At 43.4% G+C, this 19861-nt stretch overlaps 2 protein-coding genes across 12 annotated transcripts in view; one reads left to right on the forward strand and one right to left on the reverse strand.

Annotated features, from left to right (window-relative positions):
* Positions 1 to 213: 213 nt before the first annotated feature.
* S1PR3 (sphingosine-1-phosphate receptor 3) lies at positions 214 to 9220 on the forward strand. Of its 4 annotated transcripts, none has more exons than XM_027891001.1 (2): positions 214 to 382; positions 5574 to 9220. In XM_027891001.1, the coding sequence occupies exon 2, from the start codon at positions 5757 to 5759 to the stop codon at positions 6900 to 6902; it is 1146 nt and encodes a 381-aa protein (XP_027746802.1). In that variant the 5' UTR covers positions 214 to 382; positions 5574 to 5756; the 3' UTR covers positions 6903 to 9220. The 4 variants fall into 4 exon arrangements, with proteins under 4 accessions (XP_027746802.1, XP_027746716.1, XP_027746966.1 ...); XM_027890915.1 differs by lacking the exon at positions 214 to 382 and adding an exon at positions 437 to 554; XM_027891165.1 differs by lacking the exon at positions 214 to 382 and adding an exon at positions 486 to 558.
* A 4254-nt stretch (positions 9221 to 13474) lies between these two features.
* Positions 13475 to 19861, reverse strand: part of SHC3 (SHC adaptor protein 3) — a 60595-nt gene continuing 54208 nt past the window's right edge. For all 8 annotated transcript variants that reach the window (XM_027891831.1, XM_027891908.1, XM_027891657.1 and 5 more), the window contains one exon: positions 13475 to 19548. In XM_027891831.1, coding sequence (XP_027747632.1) covers positions 19420 to 19548 — 129 coding nt within the window. In that variant the 3' untranslated portion in view covers positions 13475 to 19419. The remainder of the gene's footprint in view (positions 19549 to 19861) is intronic.

Consider the following 19861-nt stretch of genomic DNA (forward strand, 5'->3'; position numbering starts at 1 on the left):
CCTTACCAGGAAACACTCTGTAATCGGCAGCTCTGGGTCAAAACCAGAAGTACTTTTTCTTCACCGTGTGCCTCTCGACTCAAGGTCCCTGAAGGTCTCGTTATTGGAGACAGCCTAACAGAGGGGCAGATGCAACACACGTAAAAACCTCTCTCGAACGCGATAATCGCTCGAGCTGAGTAAGACCTACCCAGAACTTCCTCCCCTCCACCCCGCATTGTTATGGACCTTACAAATACTCGCCGGCGGGCTCTGCCGTCTCACATTTTCACCCCGGCTGCCCTTCTCGCCGCGCAGGAATCAAACCCCCCGCTCCGCCCGCGGCCGAGCCCTGCCGGCAGCATCCAGCTCGGCGGCGCTGCTCCCCCGGGCATGGGGCACGGTGAGCGGCCAAGGGGCGGGGTGAGGCGGGGCGGGACGGGACGGGACGGGACGGGGGCAGGCAGAGAACGCGGAGCGAAGCCTGTGCGGCGGTGGCGGCGGAGCGGGAGCGGAGTGCTGGAGGCAGGACCCGAGGGGGGGGCGGACGCGCCGGAGGAAAGCCCGGAGGGGAGGTCGGTCAGCCGGGGGTACCCGGGCGGGGTGGCTACGGGAACTGGCGGCGGGCAGGGCCGGGGCGATCCCATCCCATCCTATCCCATCCCAGCCCCAGGGTCGGATGCGGCGGCCGCGGAGCACCGGGGGCCGCGGGGTGAGCGCAGCTCGGGGCTCCGAGACGGCCCGGCCCGTGCCCCGCCCGCCCGTCGGGGCCGTCCCGGCTCGGCCAGCGAGGGCTCGGCGTGCCCGTCCCGCCGGGCCCGGAGTGCGGGGCCGGTCCGGCTGCCGGAGCGGAGGGAGCGGCACCCGTGGGAGCCCCGGGAGTGGTGTTTGCTCTTCGAGGCGGTCACGCCGCGGACGCGCCGGGCGACTTAGACGAGATGTTAATCGCCCCACAAAGTTCGGGTCGCCGCGGCGGTGGAAATTTGTGAACGGAACCCCGGAGTTTGGAGCAGGGGGGGAATAGGTCTGGGAGTGCTGTGAGACAGGGGAAAGAAGTCCAAGTGACTTCCCTTTAACGTGCAAGAATTAAACCGGCCGGGAGTGAGGAGGTGTGCGTGTGTCCTACTCGGAATTACAAAATTCAAGCAGATATCTACGAGCCAGAAGCCAGGAAAAGTAATTATTTGGGTTTTTTTCTGAGGCTGTAATCTGCCAGCACATTCACTTAAGTAGAAAATCTTTTTAACGTTCGAGTTGTCTAAGACATTGTTCTGCAGCAGATGTTTATTGTCTAAACTTCATTTTCATCTAGCACAGCTTAATTTCGGTGGAACTGTGTATTGAAATGTGCTGCTGTTCTGAAAAGCTTTTTTAGTTAATGAGACTACCTCATAAATTACTCACGTTTACTCTTTATTTACAAGGGCTGTACAAACACATAAAAACGTTTGTCTTTGGATATGTATTATTTTCTTTGCCATTTTAAAAAATGTCTTTGTTGGCCAAAGAAGGTGGCAGAGAAGGGAGAACTGCAATATCTGTAGTGGTGGTGAAGGGGCATCCAGTTTCTTTGGTCAAGTCTGTTCATGACTATTTGAAAAGCAGGAAAATACAATTCTGGCCAAATTACAGTGAGTGCACTGAATGCATAGCATTATGCGTTCTTGTGCAGGCAGAAGTAGGTAGTGAAAAGTTAAGTTCTATTCTCACTTGTTGCCTTGACTTTCAGAAAATTGAGAGCACTTTGGTTCACTCTTTTGAAACACAGAAATTTCTCATTTCTCTTAGAGTGATTCATGAGATGGTAAAAGCCCTCAGGTCCTGTGGGACTCTTAACCAGAGTGCCTGCTAGAAACAGAGAGCAGGGGTGTATTGGAGGTGGTTGCTGAAGGGTTTTGGCATCCCCATTATCACAAGTTCCCCATTGCCTCCTGGCACTGGGAATTGCATGCTCCCAGAGGAATACTGCAGGCCAGGAGAGCTGGTGAGAGATATGACTCTGAGTTTCTGCCTGTACCGCTATGTGGTGGAGCTGGAGAGGACAGTGGAGGTGTGTCTTGCAGTAGGGCAGGTCCCGGGATTGTGGCCTTCCACACAGCATTGCTTTTTTTCATGGCATTTGTGTCAGAGAGACCATACAGACCCCAGTGGGATCTAGGATTATGAGCCACGGTAGAGAGCCCCTGCTCCAACTTGAAAGGGTACTTGACCCTCCTAGGATCCTTGACCTCTGCAGGAGACCACATTAACCGCTGTAGAAACCCCAAAGCATGGGGTGGGCCAGGAAATTATCCAGGAGGGGGATATCTTGGTGTTCATGGCTGACCCCAACTCCTCTCTCCACCCTCGGAGTAGGGAAGCCAAATAGCTGGAGGAGGCAGCTGAATTCTGCCCTCCACATGGTTGTGGTTCCACATGACTGTGGTTCTTGTCACTGTACCACTGCCTTTGTGTGAGTAATTTAGAGATCGCTGTTGCAGCCATCGCATCCGTGAGGAAGTGTGGCCAGATTGCCCCTGCAGTGCAGAGGGGTTGCTTTATCTTTCCAGTGGTACCTGGTGGTGGAGCGATAGGGATCCCCTGCTTTGCTTCAGAGGGAGTAAAACTCGTTTCCGGTGGTTTCAAGAGGTGCTGAGGTACCTAAGCGTGGCAGTGCTGGGCAAGCAACATGCCACAGGCAGGTTCTTCAGGTTGTTTTTTTAAATATTCTGGACTGAAGTGCATACTTTGCAGCCAGTGTGCGACTGGGGCAAACGTGTTTTGCAGAGTAAGTCGTGGTACTGTCACAAAGCAGTGACACAGGTTATCCTGGACCTGGCTGTTGCTGCCCTGTTATTGTAATGCAAAACCAACATTAATTTTTCTAACTGTTAAAGGGAGAATGGGCTTTCTGAGTTACTGGCTACAAAGCTGGAGGGAAACAAGAGAAGGGTTGAAATGGCTAAAAGATATTACTTGGGAATGTTGCTGCCAAAAAAAGAATAAATTTTAATTTGTTGCATTATTATTTATGTTAACGTCCAAGTGGCTTGTGAGTGATACTCATGCCGTGAGAGCCCTGGCAGACAGTAATGTTACAACCTTCACTGCCTTCTCACTATGCTGTCACAGGCAAAGACTTACTTTTTGCTGTAATAATTTTAAGAGGAGTAATTACAAACACTGGCAGGGGCCCTGCATGATTTCTGCTGATCGAGTGCATCGTCCTTGCCTTCAGCCAGGGGAACTGGTATAGCACCATTGCCTTTAGTAGAGTCATGACAGTTTGCATCTGCTGAGTTGTGGCTGATAAACTCCTACGTATGCCACGTAATTTTCTTCACAGAAAGAAATGTATTTGCCCTTTGATAATAGACCAATGTGATAACTCGCTTGAAAAAGACTTCCAGAAACGTTTATTTTGTTATATGTGGCACTCTTAAATGTTAGGAATATTATTCTCTCAGGCAGCCATCAGCCAGCCTGGTGAGTGTTGCTGGTTGAGCTATTATTAACAAACACTTTTCCAGTCAAATGTAATTGTTTATTTTACAGTGGAAAGCACTTGCAATTCATATGGACACAGTGGGATTTTGTTATAAGCCAATACAATGAAAGGCTGTGACAATTTATGTGATAACAGTGTGCAGATTGTAAGTGAATTACAATTACATTGAACCTTAGCTGAGGTGAAGTTGTTCTGTTGAGAGCTTTGCTGTTACCATGTTTCAGAAAAGAGTTTTAACAATTCAAGGGCCCAGTTCAGCTTCTGGGAAATGAGTGAGGTGGTTGCTGTGATCTTCAGAGTAAAAAAAGGACCAAGGACACCAAGCACAGTTTGAAACTTTGAACTAGAGTGGGGAAATAACAATGGGTAAATAGCAAATTATTTTCTCAGAAAATAATTTTAAAACATCCTGAATGTACTAAAGAATTCAAGTCAATTTACTGCAGGCTTTTGTCAGATCACGTCCTTTCTGAAGGACGGAATCCAGGAAAAGAGAGAGTGGAAAAATAGGGTGTGGGTCATCCCTTTAAATCCCTTTACATTCTTCTGGGATGTGGTTTGCTCCTCCTCTCATCCTCCTGAGAGCCACTTGAAAATGTATTTCTCACTTTTTAAGTGCCCCAAACAGACTGCTGGGTCAGCAGTGGCTCGCACGTTCCTCTGGTCTTCAGAAACCTGCAAAGAATCTTAAAATCATAGAATGGATTGGGTTGGAAGGGACCTTAAAGATATCTAGTTACCCCCCCTCTTTCCTTGATACCTACCCTTTGAAAGTGTCTTTGATGTGCTAGGAAAATACTCATTGAGTAAATAAATGGTATAGTCAGGAGCTCTAGTTATTAAAAAGTTCCCCAAACTAAGCTACTTAATTCTGGGCCAATGGAAAGTGTCTTCCCATCCAGCACAAATTCTTATTTTTTTACCTTTCACAGAAAAAAAAAAAAATTACAAATTTGGTTCAGATTAAACCAATTCTTTCCTCATCCCCATCCTGGTTTTCATAGAAAACTGAAATATTGGCTGTTTTTTCATCCTCAGTGCATACATTTGGGGCACAAGTCCTGATTCTCATTGCAGTGACAAAAATGCCACATTTTTAATAAAAGAGTAAGTGCTACTAACATCTGATATTTTTACAAAGCTGTACAGGTCTCTTCCGATATTTATTGAAAAAAAGTTTGGAGGACCTGCTGCGAAAATGGAACCTCAAAGTCCAGGGAAAAACATTGCAGTTAATCTAAGCTGTAACTTAAAGAAAATCAGAATTTCTGAGAGGGACAATTAAATTGGGTGTAACTATTTTTTTTAAAAAAAAAAAAAAGACAAAAAAAAAAACCACAAAACAAAACAAAAAAAACCAACAACAAAAAAAAAAACCAACCAAAAACTTTAAATGTATGATTTCTATACATATGAAAAGGGGAAAAAAAAAGTAAAGTGAACCAAAAAGAAAACGAATACTTATAAAAATATGACTTGCTGTGTTTGTTTTTAAAAAGGTAGCAGAAATCCAACTAATTTGAGTGGAAAGTAGGATTGATTTTATGATGACTGACTTTCTTCAATTGCATCTTCTCAACTGTAAACATCACAATTTTATACCATTAAGGGTGGGAAGTTATTTTGGGCACTGGCAACGTGCACGCTGGCATCAAGACTTGTCACCAGCTTGCTCGGGAGCCTTCCTACCTCGAGTCTGCGCGGGGAACAAGAACAAGCTTAGAAGGCAGAGAGTTTGCCCTGCTGCTGCTCAGGCAGTGATGGTTGGGTGGTGTTTCGGTAGCGCCATGTACACCCAGGTCTTTTGGAGAAGCAGTGACCTGTTTGCTGTGCACGCTGAGGCTTGCTGGGACCAGACATTTTGGAGAAGGGGGGGGGAAACTCTTTTGAGCAGTTCTCTACCTTGCCCTTGTGTTTCTGCAGCCAAGCTGTGTCTGGACTTACCCACCTCACAGCTACCTTGGCAGGCAAGCGTGCAGCAACACTCTGCCTTGGTTTCCTGTCACAGTCACTGTCCCTCTCTCTCGGCTCCTGGGTCTATCTTGCAGCTTGAACTGACACGGGAAGACGGTGATACTTATGTTGCATTTGTTGGTTTTATTTTCAGAGCCTGGTTTGCAAGCCACTCTCCCGAATTAATATGCGAGGTTTGCTGGAGCTGGGGATACGCAACGCCCGCCCAGAGGAGTGCTGGGAGGAACGTGGCTTGATCTCCCTCTTGTGGAAAGTTATTGGAACTATATTCTTGTGATATTGAGGAAAAAGAAGTCCAGCATCCACCAGGGAACAAATGATGGCAGCAGTTACCATGCCACCTGATGCTCTTGTCAGCCCTCAAGGAAATGAAGAGATGGACTCTCTAATTGTACTGCATTATAATTACACAGGAAAGCTTATTTCAAGGGAAAAGGCAACTGATAATATAGACCTGCCCACTATTGCATTTCTGATCCTGTGTAGTTTCATAGTCCTGGAAAACTTGATGGTGTTGATTGCCATATGGAAAAACAATAAATTTCACAACCGTATGTACTTTTTTATTGGCAATCTAGCTCTCTGTGATCTTTTAGCTGGGATTGTTTACAAAGTAAACATTCTTATGTCTGGGAAGAAGACTCTGAGCTTATCCTCCACAATCTGGTTCATTAGGGAAGGCAGCATGTTTGTTGCCCTGGGAGCCTCCACTTTCAGCTTGCTAGCAATAGCTATTGAGAGGCATTTAACCATGATTAAAATGAGGCCTTACGATGCAAATAAAAAATACAGAGTGTTCCTTCTCATTGGTACGTGCTGGCTCATTTCAGTTTCCTTGGGTGCCTTACCCATCCTCGGCTGGAACTGTATAAACAACTTGCCAGATTGCTCAACAATTTTGCCTCTGTACTCCAAGAAGTATGTTGTGTTCTGCATCAGTATCTTCATAGCCATTTTGGTTGCCATTGTCATCCTTTATGCCCGTATCTACATCCTGGTTAAGTCCAGCAGTCGCAACGTCACCAACCACAACAACTCGGAGCGGTCCATGGCGCTCCTTAGGACTGTCGTGATCGTCGTGAGCGTCTTCATTGCCTGTTGGTCTCCACTCTTCATCCTGTTCCTCATTGACGTGGCCTGCAGAGTCAAGGAGTGCTCTGTCCTGTACAAAGCCAACTGGTTTATTGCTCTGGCGGTCATCAACTCTGCGATGAACCCGATCATTTACACCCTGGCCAGTAAGGAGATGCGCCGTGCTTTCTTTCGCCTTGTTTGTGGCTGCCTGGTGAAATCCAAGGTGGCCAGATCTTTGCCTATTCAGCCCACACCAGACCACAGTCGAAGCAAGTCCAGCAGCAGCAACACCCAGAAGCCAAAGGAAGATTTCCCACCGATGAACATTCCCTCGTGTGTCGCCGAGAAAAATGAATCTTCGTTTCACAACGGGAACTTCTGTAAGTAAAGGACTCCTCAAGACAAGTACTTTTCCGTGGCTTTTAGGTTTAAACTACAAGTGTAGTTTAAATATTCATGCACTTAAATCACAGGGGAAGACACTAACCACTTATTTAACTTTGAGGACTTATTTATCAACAATCGTGTGTTTTGGGTGTTCATTCAGTAACACACCTGATGCAGAAAAAAAACCTTTCGTGCTGCCCAACAGCCGGGACAGAGTCCGTGTACATTTAAGGACATCACACACCGCAGTGGCATTGCATGCTGAGACTGTATTTGGCACTTACTGGTTTTGGAAGACATCACTAAAACCTGTTAGAAACTTTAGATTCACTAAAGACTGCTGATAGTTGGAAAATAAACCCGATTATTGTCAGCTGGGAGAAGAGCTCATTACATATGTTGTAATGTTGAATTTAGTTCTCTGTATGTATCTTGCTGTTATGTTAATGGCCTTATATATATGTGGTATAAATAGCTGTATATTTGTACAATTTCTTACTAAAAATTCATTGTTTGGTAAAAGTTTACAATATGCTAAACATTGTATTGCAGTATACAGTGTAAGGTGACTAATTATACAAATAGATGTGTTTCAATGGGGATATTTAAAATGAAGTAGTAACTTTTAACTGTCAGGAACTTTAACATGTCATATCAATGCAGTATTTTTTTTTTTATCCATTGTTATTCAAACTTTTCATGTTTAGTGAAAGACAATATGTCAGTTGTCACTGTGGCATTTCACAACACTTTTTAAGCAGTAGCAAATAACCATTGAGAGAGGACATATATGTTTGCTATTTAAAGTAGTCAAAATGTGACCCCACAATACACATGTAACAAATGTGTATTCACATACTGTTTCAATGCATGTAGTTTTGCTTACTATTTTCAATGTATTTAAAAATTTATGTCCAACCTATGTGAACCTGTGTACATTGTGAATGCGCTACCTGAGCTGAGATCCTTCAGTTTTGAAACAGAGACATATCATTTCAGAAAGCAATGAACCACAGTGGGTTCCTATGGAGTTGCTTCTTTCCAGGCACCACCACAGCGTGGGATTGTGTCAGGAATTCTCCCTGGGAAGTTTAGCAAGTGGGACAATATCCCATTTTCTGTCAATGGGACCCTGCACTTCTATCACCTCTGGACACTTTTGCAGATACAGGAGAAAAGATGCGGTACAACAGGATCATACTGAAGGGCATACCTCCTGACCTGATCAAGGCCTGACCCTGCCTTGGATCTGGAAGGAAAACTTGTTGGTTTGGAAGACCTGGAGCCCCAGCCCCAGCCTTTTGAGAGGTTGTTCCAGAGAAACCTGAAAGCAACTTTACGGTTCATCACTGCCTTACCAGCCTCGGTACAGAATGGTGGTCAGTGTCAAAGGGGTTCCCTGAGACCCAGAGTGGTTAAGACTTCCTAAACATCTGGTTTCAAGTCCTCATGGAGGCAGCCCGTGGCACTTCCATCGATAATCCTTTTCAGCTGGAGGCTTCCGTGAAGTTTGGCAGGAAATTCTGAGACAAGTTCCCGTTGTCTTTCAGTAAGAATGTAACCATCTGTTGTTGTTGGGCTCTTTCAAAGATTTGTGTTTAAGGTCTCAAAACACACCTTGTCTCATGCACAATCAGAAGTAATTGAGGCTTTTTTAACGCACAGCCTGAAAGAGCTCATCCTTAGCTTTAATCTGGTCTTAATCATTTAAAGCAGCAGCATTAGACTGTTCCCAAATATGTGTAGTGTGTAAGCTGTGTAATGTGTATAGCAAAAGCCTTTAAAATGTAGAGGTTTGCATTGTGATTATCTTTTACAAATTAACGGTCTGCTTGTAAATATTTTAAGCCTTTAGAAAAAGTGTGTGAGAACAAAGAACTGTATTTGAATGAAATAACTGTGAAAGAGAGTAGTAAATACAAAATAATTTCTACCAAAAATGTTGAAAAGCAGTGAGTGCACTTAGAGAAGAATAAAAAGCTAAACCAAGCAAAGCGTGATATAACTATATGGACTGCAGATACAGGCTGCAGGCTCTGTAACTTTGTGAGAAACAGAACTGGTGACATTGCATTGCCATGGCTTGCTTAGGGTTTTAGGTCTTACGCTGCTTTTTGGCTGCATTGTAGAAGTTCCTCCCTGAGGCTGTGTCTTTGAAAACTGCCAGCTAAGATATTTGTGTACTTGTAACTTAGTTCACGTGGTGGTGGCATTTGGCAACATTCCTTGCTATTGTACAACAGACAGGCCTTAGGAACACAAAGGTTTGAGAAAACAGGGTAGCTGTACCCACACCAACCCTCATGTCAATGATGTCACGTGATTCTTGCTATTTAGAGGGGGAGGGGGGGGAAGAGTGGTTTTTAATAGTCATAGTCCAAGAAAATGAACATAAAAGTGAGCTTTATCATCTGTATTTTAGCCTTAGCTATTGTCAGTGTTGGTGCAAGGTACAGGTAATTCAGGCAACTCCACTGCTGGAGGCCATGTGATTACCTGTCAGTACAAAAACCTTCCATTCTACTTTTAGTTTCTTTTCTTATTTTGGAGCTGTGGGGATATTTTGTTAGTTCACTTTCCTGCCGTACTTAAAGCAGGTTTCCAAAATTCAAATATAACACTGATAATATAATTTACAAAACACCTAGGACTGAAGAGAAAAAACCAAAACTATTGTTGACACAATCTTCAGTGGGCACATTCCACTGGGAAGTTTTACATAAGGCATAGATCGTGGAAGATTTCAGAACAGACTGGACATTAAACAACCAAGAAGATGATGTGTCCTTGAAGCTGGGAAAAGATGGAGAATATCTTCTTTAACCCTAAAATATTAGAAAATTCCTTTAAACACACCCCAGAATCCAAGCTTGTTACCATCTAGGCTGATTTGAGCATACAAAAAAATGAATAAGGTCTCCCTTTCAGTTGGTTTTATGTGGAGCAAAGGCTACAAAGGGCACTTAACCTTTCATTCATATTATTTCATTAATTGGAATGTTTGTGGTTTTTTTCTGGATTACAAAATAAATGCTAATCCAGCCACCTATGGAGAAAATAAAGGTTTTCACAAGCTGCTTACCAAGAGTCTTTTATTGCCAACAGTCTTGTAGAGTATTTGCAACTGATTAGGTACCATAAACATTTTGAAAACTTTTAATAAAAGAACTCAAACCTTTGAGCCAAAGTTGTCATGTAGCAGTCATTTTTCAAAGAATTGTAAAATAGGGTTTGGCCTTCTATTGAAAACATGCATTTAAATGCTGAGTGTTGAGCCTGAAGGCAGTACCCCAAAGGCGGAAGGCCAGCTTGGCTGAAAGGGATCTCTTGGAAATAAGATGAAAAAGAAAGGTGTATGCCCAGAGGTCTAATGACATGGGAAGAATTCAGAGATGCTGCTTGCTGCTGCAGGGAGAAAATTTGTGTGGCACAGGGCTCAACTGAAGACGAAGCTGGCCAGAAATGTGAGGGACAATAAAAAGAGTTTTTTCAAATATATTAGTGGCAAAAGGCAGTGTAGGAATAACAGCTTGTGACAGGATGAGGATGGTCACCTTACTAACTGGGACAGAGACAAGGCAGAGGTGTTTAAGGTTTTCTTTGCCTCTGTCTTCAACACGGATGATGGACCAAGGGGGTCTCATTGCCCTGAGCTGGAGGACCATGACTGTGAGAATGATCAACTCCCAGCTGATCCTAAAATTGTGGGGGATCTGCTGCTCCAGTTGGATCCCTTCAAATCTATGGGGCCTAATAGGATTCATCCCAGAATCCTCAAAGGGTTGGCTGATGTAGTCACAAAGGCTCTCTTGATGAATTTTGAGTGGGAATCCAGAGAGGTCCCAGCTGACTGGAAGCTGGCAAATGTTGTCCCAGCTTTCAGAAAGGGCAAGAAGGAGGACCCCAGAAGCTACAGGCCTGTCAGTTTCACTGCAGTGCCTGGTAATGTTATGGAGAAGATTATTCTGGGAAGTGTTGAAAACCACCTGGAGGGCAACAACTGTCACTGGGTCACAGCCAGCAGGGCTTCGTGAGGGGGAAGTCCTGCTTGTCAAACCTGATTTCCTTCTATGACAAGGTAACCTACCTAGCTGACCAAGGGAAGCCAGTTGGTGTGATCTTTTTGGATTTCAGTAAAGGTTTCATTAATGTCCCTCACAGGATCCCTCTGGACAAAATGCCAAGCACACAGCTGGATAACCAGGTTACGCAGTGGGGGAGCAACTGGCTCACAGATCAGGCACAAAGAGTTACAGTGAAGGGGGTAACATCAGGCTGGTGACCTGTCACCAGTGGGGTTCTGCAGGGCCCCATCCTTGGCTCAGTTCTCTTTAACATCTTCAGTAATGACTTGAACGAAGGACTCCTAAGTATTCCTGAGGGAGTAGTAAGTTTAATGGCACTAGACTGGGAGGACTCCCTTGAGGGAAGAGAAGCCCTGCAGAGAGACCTCAGCAAATTAGAGAAATGGGCAATCACTGACCATGCGATGTCCAACAAGGGCAAGTGCTGGATTCTGCACCTGGGATCAGGCAATCCTGGCTGTGTGCATAGACAGGGAATGACAGGCTGGAGAGCAGCACTGCAGAAAGGGCCCTGGGGGTTCTGGTGGGTGGTAAGTTGGATATGAGCCAGCAGTGCCCTGGCAGCCAGGAGGGCCAACCCTGTCCTGGGGGGCATCAGGCAAAGCATCACCAGCTGGGCCAGGGAGGGGATTGTCCCCTGCTCTGCTCTGCCCGGGGGCGACCTCACCTGCCATAGTGTGTGCAGGTTTGGGCACTGCAATATAAGAAAGACATTGAGCTATTAGAGAGTGTCCAAAGGAGGGTAGCGAGGATGGTGAAGAGCCTGCAGGGGAAACCATCTGAGGAGCAGATGAGGTCACATGGTGGCTTCAGGCTCTGGCTCATTCAGTTTAGAGATGAGGATACCTCACTGTGGCCTTCAACATCCTCACAAGGGGGAGTGGAGGGGCAAGTACAGATCTCTTCGCTCTTGTGACCAGTGACAGGACTCCAGGAAATGGCATGAAGCTAAGTCAGGAGAGGTTTAGGTTGGACATCAGGAAAAAGTTTTTCACCCAGAGGGTGGTTGGGCACTGAACAGGCTCCCCAGGAGGCAGTCACAGCACCAAGCCTGACAGAGTTCAAGAAGCATTTAGACAACACCCTCAGACACATGGTATGATTCTTGGGGTGTCCTGTGCAGGGCCAGGAGTTGGACTCTGTGGTCCTGATGGATCCCTTTGGAATATTCTCAGAATATTCTATGTTTCTACCCATGGGAATGCTGTGCTGCTGAAGGTGATGATCCCTAGGGCTGGAGGAAGGCTTTGCCCCCTGCTTTCGGGAAGAAGGGCTTGTTCCCTTGGCCCACCTGCTTGGAGGGCTGTCTGCCCCAGCTGCACCACCGTGGCTGCTCCCTGGAAAGGCGCATTTTGCCAGGATCTACCATAATGAGGGTGCCATGCTGCCTGCAAGGCTTGCTGTTTCCAGCTGCTCTAGTAAGGAAACAGAAAACACACCTGTGCCAGGTAAAGTGCCAGGTGCCAAAAAGCCGGGGTCCCGAAAATGGGGCAGTGAGCTGCTGGGGAGCAGGGATGTGCTGGTGCCCCCCTGTGGGTGCCATTCCACTCACCCACACAGATAAGGACACTGCCATCAGAGGGTGGCCATGCTGGGCCTGGAGACACTCCCTCCTTATGGCCCAGCTCAGGGGGGCAGGCACAGTAGCAGCGACAGGGGGGTTTCTGTTTGCCGCTACCCTGAGTCCCCTCCCCAGCAGGAGAATTGGGCTGGAGGCACCGTGCAGAGGCACAGAGGGGTGCAGAGGCACAGCAGGTACTCCTGCATCCTTCAGAGCTGCGTTTCTTCTGCCTGAGAGCAGCATAACTTCCCATGGCATCGCCAGGCTCAGCTTTACTCCAAAAGGGCAGGGGGGAAGGGAGGGTCTTTGCCGGGAGGCATTTCGTCAGTGGAGGAAGAGGATATAGGGAACACCAGACCAGATGAGCTTCCTGCTGTCATGGAGCCATTCCCCTCTCCACAAATACACTAAATGGCTGCTCTTGTATGGACCTTGTCCTTGCAGTCAGTCTCCAAGGATAAGACCATGGCGTAGGCTGCCCTAGCCTATCCTCACCTGTTCAGTGTGCCAAGCAGCAAAACTGCCCTTCCAGAAGACAGCATTGTCTGGCTCAGGAAGAGGGCCTGTGGGAACCATTCCTTGCATCATGAAAATGGTGCTTGTCAGAAACAAACCCACAGAACTCAGCGTTGCCTCTGCCAAAGTCAGTGGTGCTCCTGTGGCATGAGGTCACTGAAACTGAGGTCCAGGTCCCCACGTGCCATTTGGTCCTCTGACGTTTCCCACCCCTGACTCTGCCGGATTGAGTAATTCATTGATTTGTTAATATTCAAAACCTCGGTAAGCCTTGCAGAATGGCACATATTCTGCTACAAAATGGGCTTCGGTTAAAAAACCAAACAACAGACAAACCCAAACCCAACAGCTGAAGCCTTTAGGGAACCCGAGTGTAGGAGAACAGACTCAAGCCCACTTTACACACATCTCAATCTCATAGTGGTGCTCACTGTTTTATTACTTTGGTTCAACATATACAAACTGAATACTCAGAAAACAGTTGCATGACACTTATATTCCAAACTATGTTGCTCAAGGACTTCCTCAGAGACAAAATTTGCCTCTAGAGCCAGAATACCACAATCAGCAGACAGGCAAAAACTTGAAATTCACAAAAGTGGTTTGGAGTATAAATTATCACAATATCTCCACATACATTATTTTTTATGCAATTCTCATTTAAAAATATTTCTAAAAATAATAAATATTAATAAATAATGATTGTACAGTAAAAGTCCCTTTCACAGCAAAATAGTCACTTTTTATTTTTGATGTTGCTACCTACACAATGCAAAGAAAAACATTTACCTCAAAAGAAGAAACCTGGCTTCTTTCAAGGTTTAAATCTGCAGGACTTTACTGAGAAGCAGTTATCACACCAATCCAGACACAAAGGACACAAATATATACCAATTATAATCTTTACATTCCTCACTTATTAGAAAATTTCACTTATTTTGAATTAAAGTATGCCTGGATGTGTTTGGTGTTTTTTGCCTCAAGAAACAAAAAGGAGAACTGCTGAAAAAAAATCTGTCATTTGACCTGGATTTTATTTGATCTTCATGATCTTAATCTCAAAATCTGAGGCTACCTTTCTTTTCTGAGTCATCTGCACTGTCTCTTACACATTGGGGTAGCAGAATGAGTCATCCAGTTTTAGCTTCTTTCTAGCTTTGGTTTCCACAGCCTGTTTTGTTGTCATACAAGGTTTAAAGTCTTTTTATGGTGCTTCTGCTAGAAATGAATAGCTCTGAAATCTTGTTCCCCTCACTGAGACAAAAAAAAAAAAAAATTAGCCCTGCTTTTTCTCAGTGGAAACCATACAAGATGATTTCACTGGAGCATGCAGAGGTACAGATCAGGGCTTATGAACATAAATGTCTCAATAAGAGATGAGCAGTAGGCATTGCATCCCCAGGGGTTCTGCTTTAACCCCATCAACCAATTAGCATGTTTGTAATTTGGCAACAGCACTCTATTCTCATTAGCAGCTTTCATGCCTATTGGCTCGTGTTTCCAGGCTGCATATTTCTTATCCCTGAAGGTCCCTCTCCCAGCACGGCTTCTCACTCTCTATCCAAGCCTCTGGTTAACTGCTGGCAGATCGTACTGCCGTGTTTTCTTTTCCACAGGCCTGCCCTCATTCCAGCTGCATCCAGTGCAGACATGACCAGTGTCCACAGACACTGTGTCTGAGTGAGTCAAGTACAGCTGATCACAGAGCTTTTAGTGGGAATTTGCCCACGTCCTGCCAGCTCTGAGCAAGCACAGGCTTGTGAAAGGGTGCAAACCTCATTTTGGGCAAAAAAGACCATGTAAATCAAGATGTTTTTGGCAGTGCGCTGAGGTAAATCTGAATTTGGACTTTATGTAGATATGTTTTGAAACTCTACGGAAGATAAAAAGGGAAGTATGTCTGCTACTTCAGTTTAGATTTTATTTATGCAAATGTGGTTTGCTTAATATAAATTCTTGGTTCTACCACTTACTTCAGGTACACACTGGAAGATAAGAACAAAATCTTGAAAGCAGGGTTTCTAAGCTTTTGTCAGAATATTCATGTGTTCCAAATATCCCCCTTAGAGCTGCAAATTTCCTAGAAGCTGCAAAACTCCGCTAGTTTTCAAATGGAACATTTGCTACTTACAAATATCTAAATATGCATCAATTCTATTATTAACGCATTGTAGCTGGCATCTGGCACTTGATGTGCACGCAGCAATCACGCTCTGGCATAATTCTTTTAAAAACTCTTCTCATCTTGTTGCATGTGATGCCTGAGGACTATGATGATAAAAAATGTGAGTGTATTAATTCCACAGAGGTAAAAAAGAACGAACCCAGGATATGGAGAAATTAGTGCTGGCAGGTGATGTTTAGCAGAATGTTAAACATTTTTATTACAGTGACAATGAACAAGTCTGCACACAAGATTTGGTCCCAGGGCTGCGTCCCCTATTCAAGCTTTTACTGAACATGTCTGGCAGAGGGGTTTCTGGCAGAGCCAGTGTTATCTCCCATTGTGAATTGTAGGATGTGGAGTGAAACTACTGTACAACCTTCTATCCTCACTGTGTGCACAAAGCCCTGGGCAGGAAGGCAGGCACTAAGCCATGGAAATTGCATCTCCTCTTGTGGCCACCAGACAGGCATGGTCAATTTGAACATTCCCTTCTTGCATTAGGGAAGGGAAGCTGGGAGTCCTCACTCTGAGCAAACTCAGAGTTTTGCCAGAAGGTAATTCACTTTTCAAATCACATTTTCTATCTTTGAGGTTTCATTGCTTCTGAAGCATCCAAAATAATTGAAAGTGTGACTGTACCTAGATGTCCAGTCTATCACTGCCAGCATCCCTGGAAAATTTTATTATCTTAATAATTGCTCTAGATCTGCAATAAAAGTATTCAAAATAATTTCACTTACAAGTGAAGAAGATAAGAATTACTTCTAAAAGTTCTTTCTTTAAAGGAATTGAGTGTGTTTTCATTGCCAATAGTTTCTATAATTGCAAAACAACTGGAAGCAAAACTCATAATCAGATAGGGCTCAAAAGCAATGTAAACAGTCTTGCAGGATATTTAGTTTCAGTTTGACTTCTCAGCTATTCCCTGGGAAAATATCAAAGGGTACTATAGTATTTCCTAATCTCAGTGATTTCTACTGAGTCTAGAAAATCTTTTAAGTAAAATCTCACTTCTTGAAGTCATGGCACTGAATTACCATCAACAAAGCGTGTAGCCCTTGAGACTGCGTACAAGAGAATAATAACAAAAGGTGGAGGGATTCCAAATTGAAGGCAAACTTTAAAAGGCTCACATTATTTTGCTGTTGTTTGTCTGGTTTTCAGCCAATCACGCAGCATTTGAGCCTCTCTCATAACTTCTACATCTCTGAAATTGCTGTCAGTGTTGGTTCCTCACAGAAATGAGCCCAGCCATTCTAGCAGGTTCAATTAGCTCTTGTCAAGTTCAGTTTAAAATGGACTTTGACTCTAATAATAACAGGTTTGGAACTGCCATCCAAATGGCCATACAGGTTTTTTTTAGCATTTTCATAAAGGGGGAAGCCAACTCTACCAGAGTGACAGAGGGAAAGCCATGGCAGGATTCGCAAACAGAGCATTGACTGGCATGCATGCCCTTCCTTCCTGGACAGTCGTGAGATCATTTGGTTCCCAAATGGCTTAGGAAAGCCTCTGGATCCTCCCACCTGGCCAGACAGGGTCTGCTGGCCCATTGCATCAGCAGGGCACTGTCACAGCCCAACGGCACTATTGCTATCCAGGACCAAACTGCATCTGATCAAGGTATATGTAACCTTTGCATAATCAGTGCACATGCTGAGCTGTGCAAGCTGGCTGTGCTGACAGAGCAGCTTAAAATAGCCACATTTTCCTGGAGGCAGAGCCTGTGAAATGTAGTCTGGGAAGTTTAGTATTTCTGTCAAGCTATTTCATTTTGTGTGTCTCCTTGCCGGGTGCTTTAATTTCCAAAGCATCCAGCTAAGTGGGTGCTAAGTTATTAAAGCTGCAGCTAGGACATTGGTAAAAAAAATTTAGGTGTTTATTTCAGTGTGTGTTTAGTGCCTTCAATGCACCCAAATCTTGTCAGTTTTTTCCAGAATACTTAGGAATCCAGAACAGACATAGGCAGCAGGTGGGCATTTTGAACACCTAAGGGGGATTATGCATCAAACTTTTTCTGAAATTATATGAGATATTCAAAAGAACAAAAGACACATTCTCTTATAGGTACTGATCTCACACTGAAAACTTTCCACAACGTGGCTGCAGGAAGGTTAGAACATGGAATAATAAGTGTTACTTAAGGAGAAAAAAAAAAAAAATGGAAACTGAGATACTTCAAAGTGGAATATGGTGAGACATGGAAACTCAAAGTGATTTTGGTGAACACTAATCTGGGATATAAGGTCTGTTCATGTTTCCTTACAACTTCCAATCTAGTAAAACCAAATTTTAATAGTTCCTTGAAATTGAATGCCGTACTGATTTGGGTTGCAATGCAGCAGTTAATTTCTCTCCTTTGCTCTCAGCTTCCACCCAGACCAAGAAACATCAAATAAAAACTATGTGTAGTAATACTAATCACAAACATTTTCTTTGCTAATGTCTTAGTTTGGCTTCTGGGTGTCTTGATTATAGAATCAAGTGTATCTTTATGGTACAGACTACTTGATTAGTCTTAAGTGCCTTGATCATTTTCAGTTTTGAGATTAGCCAAAATCCAATTCCCAAGCTGCAAATTCACCATATTTAAAAGCAGAAGATACAAGAAAATTATTTCAGAATTTTAATATCACGGTCCTGCCTGAATGTACTGTGAGTCATTCAGTCAGTTTTGTTATGGCTTGACAAATTTTTAAACTTGGCAAATTCTTAGAGCCAAATCTAACTTTAAGTACATTTAAGTGTTGACTACTGCAGGGTAGGCAATTGCTTAACCTAGACTCTACCCTGCCAAGTCTTTATGAATCAAATCTGAAGATTTGATTTGAGAGACTGGTGCTAGAGAAGACCTTGGATTGCTGAAGGCTAAATCTTCACTCTGGCACAAGCTTTGTCTTTACAGGAACTGTGTCTATTGAATTTGACTCATAATAAGATTCCTAAAATGGGAAAATAACTTCATATAATGCTTAAATGTGGATAGTACAATCGTCCCTTAAAGCATTTCCCAGTACCAAAAGCCAAGGTCATTTCTGCCAGAAATGCATCTTTAGTATATGCGTATTTTTTTAAACTTGATATTTGGAGGAAAAGAGTTGTATTTGCAATACCTATCACTTGCTGAAGGCCAAAATGAAGTTATGCTTTGGTAGGTAAGTGCAAGTGGCAAAATTTGCAAAACTGACCAAAGAGTTGGGATAGTTTTCACCGTTCATAAGAAGAAAAGACTTTTCAGATATGTCTTTGAACAATCATGTGCATCTTGGATTAAGCCTATCACACACAAGTTATTTGAACTTTTCTACTCAGTATGCAACATCTCATTTGAGACTGTTAGTCAAGGACACCTAGATCTTCACCATAAGCAGAGAACTACTTATAAATAACCTTAGCACTGAAATTAACAAATTACAATATCTTGTCACAATATCATTAGAAAAATCAAAGCACACACCTCATACACAGAGAGATCACAACAAATCATTGTTAAAGTAAGATACAAATGTTTTGAGTATCATCATATAAGAATTCAAACGACATCAGAAAGATAAAATCCTTTTGATATCAGTGACGTAAGTGGATAATGCTTTCAAAAATATTCTATGCTATATTTCTGAGTTGGAATACTAGCTGCTGAATTCAGGCTTCTACCATGGTTAATTAGCATAATCCACCTGTAATCCCCATAGTTGTGCTTCTTAGGTAAAATCAGAAATAAGATTCTTAGTATTAAATTTCTCAAGAAACTGAGACTGCTGAATTCTATTTTTTATCTGAACAATCACAATGGTCATTTTTTCTTTTGGTAAAAACACACGACACAGAAGATAGTTGTCTACTGTCAATAGACTGACTCAAAAAATATAAATATAGACTGTATTTATATATATGGTATGTATATATACATTATCAACAGTCACATTAGAGAATCTGAACAATTTTATTGAAAGTACTTTTAAGAAAGCTCTCTGCTGTGATTTCATGTCTACATAAAGAACTGAGAATTTTCAAGTGTACCATATGAAATGGGGCTTTTCAAACACAAAGAAAACATACTGGTGAAGTATATGTGAATATGCTTTTTCTTTTTTTTTTTTTTTAATGTACATGTTTGTGGTTTTTTTTCAGATCTGCCATTCCTACCAGTTACAGCTTGCAAGTTACAAAAACTAAAAGAGATCTGGAGTCAGTGTTTCCTTTCAGCAGGCTGTTGCAGGCAGAGTTCACTCACTGAAGAAACTATTGGCAAATTATTCTCAAGGTGGTAGTTGATGAGATGACTTATGCTGTCAAAGACACGATCTTTTGTACGGACCTTCAAAAAAAAAAAGATGCAAGAATATAGATTAAAAAGTACTTTCCCCCTTAACTTCACACTAAAATTGTCTAAGAATATAATGACACAATCATGTTTTAGAGACTGATTGCTCTCCCACCAAAATTGGTGGAAATTTGGCGCTTATCCTTCTTGGCTTCTGTTTTATCTATTGCTCTCTCTATTCTCACCAAACAGGCATTTTGCAAGCAACCCCACGGGCCAGTCTACTCTTTCTGATTAGGTCTGCTTGAAAACTTTCTGTACAACAGTCAAAACTATCAGGAGAGGCCAAAAATTAATCTATATTACA

The sequence above is a fragment of the Empidonax traillii genome, unplaced genomic scaffold, assembly GCF_003031625.1.
Source record: "Empidonax traillii isolate 1590-97213 ecotype Southwest subspecies unplaced genomic scaffold, ASM303162v1 scaffold2:size4533513, whole genome shotgun sequence".
Classification (NCBI taxonomy): domain Eukaryota; kingdom Metazoa; phylum Chordata; class Aves; order Passeriformes; family Tyrannidae; genus Empidonax; species Empidonax traillii.